Here is a 3,330-nt window from a genome sequence, read left to right as displayed (position 1 = left end):
CCGATTTGCTTGCAATGAGTTTACTGCTCCAGTGGGGAGCACTGTCTGCGCAAAGTAGTAAGATCCCAGTGGCTGCTGATAAAGATAAGTGTAGGTGGAGAGATCATTTGAGAGAGATGCATGTCCAAGTCCTGATAATTTATCTGCGCGCAATACTATGATTTGGATCCAAGAGGGTGTACAATTCCATTTACCCTACAGAAAATATATTTGAAAAAACAAAGACCTACTAATCATAATTCAACAAAAATATATAGAGACATGTCTACAAACATTCAGGTAATGTTACAACTTGATCATTTGTAAAATATGCTTTAATTTTATGCCGCAATTATGAATTCCTCACTGTATGAAACCCCAGGTACACAGTGCATTGAACAAAGTAATGAGGAACTTTGTTTGCCCATTATTGCCTTTAGGTAGGCCTATATGTAATATTACATTATATATTTGTATTATAATGGATTCACCTCTCACATCCCTTCCCTAAAGATGTGTTGATTCTGTAATTGCTCCCTTAAATGAAAATAAAAACACTGAAGAATACAGTATGTAATCGTTATAAAAGCTATACAAATGTAAAGAATATTTATTTGATTATTATTTTTTTTATGCTTCAATAGGCTAGTTTAATCCTTTATCAAATCATTATTCAATGATATCAAATTGAGCTGTTTAATTTATTTGTAAACAATTACAAAATAAAAAACTGCTTAATTAAAGGTCAACATTCTGGAAAGGTTGGGAACAATTCCTCAAGGTGCTATTTGGAACAATAGTTAATACAAAGGTTTACATTTGCTTTGGGACTGCCAGAACAGTGGATCCATGCAACTGTTTAAAGCATCAACAAACAGACAGAACCAGCAGTTGATTTTCATGTTACTCAGTTGACCTGTCTTGAGTCCTCCAATTTACCACTCCTTCTCCTGGCATCTCCATTGCCTTCGGGGTCAATCGGGTCAGTTTGTTGTGGCAGGGCAGTGCCCATTTTGGTGCCAGCTGACCCATCCCTGTAAGTTGGCAGGGAGCGCAGGACCTGTTCACTGGGGCGTTTCCAAGAGGGGCGAGTAGCGATCCAGAGAATTATTGCGCCAAAAACTACTATCAATACTCCCAGCACATTCACAAAGTTGGCCTCTGGGGGAGAGTCCTTGTACTTGGGATATTTCCTGAGAGACAAAGAAGAGAGAGTTACCTATAGCTGTAATATTATTTTACGAAATGGGGTCTCTAAGTACCCAAGTTTAGTATATTTCTCGTATTTCCTGCCTTGTAATACTTACAGACCAAAAATGAGCTTCTCTGTGATGCCCATGAGTGCTGTGGCTATGACACTGGCAAAGATGAACAGGCCACTGTAGACGTGCAGGGGCATAAATGCTGCTCTCAGGTATATCGGGGTGATGGGTATCAAGTATATACACACTCCCAGAACAAGCTGCTCAGTAAAAGAGGAAAGATCAGGAAACTCTGTCAAGCATTGTAATAAAGAATGGCATGTGGTATACCTACTGTGCAATAAAATGCACTTCATAAACAGTCTTCACAAGCATCCATGCATAGAACTCTAGTTATATAGTAGAGGGAAAAAGATTAATAATGCTTTATAACCAAGGTTTATAACAATGTAATAGATATTATGAAGCAATCATTATGGACAGTCCTATAGTGTAATACTAGCTCACATTCAGTGCTTGACTTGGGAAGGAGCTCACCGGAGCAGAGTACCAGCACCTCAAATATTCTACTGTTTGAGCTCCTGTTCCTCTTCTAAAATATTAGCTCAAAAGTATTGTGTAGCTCCTGCCCCTAAATATAAACAGTACCGGCACCCAAAATGAGTACAATGACTGGCTACATTATATATTTGAGGTGTGCTTACCTGTAATGAATATAGTATCACTGCTGCTAGCCCCACCCAGCTGTGCAGGCTATACATGTTGGGGATGATTTGTGCATTATGGAAGTCAAATACTGCTACCAGAGATATGACAGCGAAAATGAAGGCCAATATGTTTAAGCCAGCATGAATACACTTCATCATTAACTTGCTGCACTTCCAGGTCCATGGCAACCTATACACCACAATGGCTGAAACAGAAAAAAAACACGTATTCAACTTATTAATCATGAAAATGCATTCACTTCACATAAATTGAATGGGAATAATACACCTTCTGGGATGTGCAATTCCTGCTATGAATACCAAATGTTGCAACATCCTGTTTTGACAGAATCGCTGAGGTATACTTCTATACTTCTTTTTAACTAATGTAAGTGCATACCAATCAAAGTTGCTGTGTCATTCAAGTTAATTAGGCTACACTAAAGGAGGTACTTCACGTGAAATATTGCAAATGATTCTGGAATGTACTTTTGTAAATTATCAAAGGGTGCTATTGATTTAGGCTCCTCAGTCAGTAACTTTACTCCGAAATGCATCAGGGTAACAAATTACCATAGAGCACCTAACATTTGTCTGCAAAAAAAAGTCGATAACAGGCTATTTCTACTAAACATTGACACGTTTCATAACAATGTATATTTCGTTCAATAACAGTAGTAGCCTTGCATAGCAATCTGTTCCAAGATTGATTCATTCCCAAACTTCATTGCTTGTTGAAATAACTTCACTTTTGTATGTATTGACAGACCTCCATCGCTTCAGATTTTACTGAATGATGTATGTACAGAAGAGAGAAAAACAAACTTCTCACCAATTCCCTGCATAAAAATGAACCCGGTAACGATTAAAACAGGGTGCCAATTGAATTCCGCAAATCCTCCATCCCATGCTAAACCTTCCTTGAAGTAGAAGACCCATCTCAAAACAAAAATGATCGACACAAAACCAACGGATACAGCGGCCGACAGCGCGAACAGGAACTGCTTGAAATTCTCCATCGCCATCTCCGACGAACGCAATTCAACACTGGACTAGAGGAATTTCAAGAGGTTACTCAGGGGGGATGGGTCATGACCCTTCTTCATAACAGAAGGTCTGAATGTTTTTAACTACCAGTTTTGTAACCGCAGGTTGTTACAAAAGCGCCAGGCACAAGTTATTGTGGAAGCCCATTCCCGCCACCATTTCTAAAAATATTTTTATGTCAATATTAACTCGACATTTCATGGTATGCAAGTAAAAAAATTTAGATATGTATTCGAAATTACGAGATATGCAAGTAAACATTTCTAGATAGTAAGTCGAAATGTTGAGATTGATTATGGTCAAAGGATATGTTTCCTTATTTGTAGCATTGTATGGTGATTTCAGAGGTGGCACCAAAGGTCCCAAAGCCAGTGGTGGTGGGATTGTTTTCCTGA

At 38.5% G+C, this 3,330-nt stretch overlaps 1 protein-coding gene across 1 annotated transcript; it reads right to left on the bottom strand.

Annotated features, from left to right (window-relative positions):
* Positions 1-145: 145 nt before the first annotated feature.
* Positions 146-3,302, bottom strand: LOC124043858 (plasma membrane ascorbate-dependent reductase CYBRD1). Its single transcript, XM_046362935.1, has 4 exons — positions 2,721-3,302; positions 1,886-2,094; positions 1,287-1,441; positions 146-1,172 (listed from the first exon to the last, which is right to left on the bottom strand). Exons 1-4 carry the CDS (start codon positions 2,911-2,913, stop codon positions 887-889), a joined length of 843 nt encoding a protein of 280 aa, XP_046218891.1. The 5' UTR covers positions 2,914-3,302; the 3' UTR covers positions 146-886.
* Positions 3,303-3,330: the final 28 nt, after the last annotated feature.

Source organism: Oncorhynchus gorbuscha, linkage group LG09 (assembly GCF_021184085.1).
Source record: "Oncorhynchus gorbuscha isolate QuinsamMale2020 ecotype Even-year linkage group LG09, OgorEven_v1.0, whole genome shotgun sequence".
In the NCBI taxonomy this organism is placed as follows: domain Eukaryota; kingdom Metazoa; phylum Chordata; class Actinopteri; order Salmoniformes; family Salmonidae; genus Oncorhynchus; species Oncorhynchus gorbuscha.
Note: the sequence above shows the minus strand (reverse complement) of the source record. Positions and strands in the feature narration are given on the sequence as shown.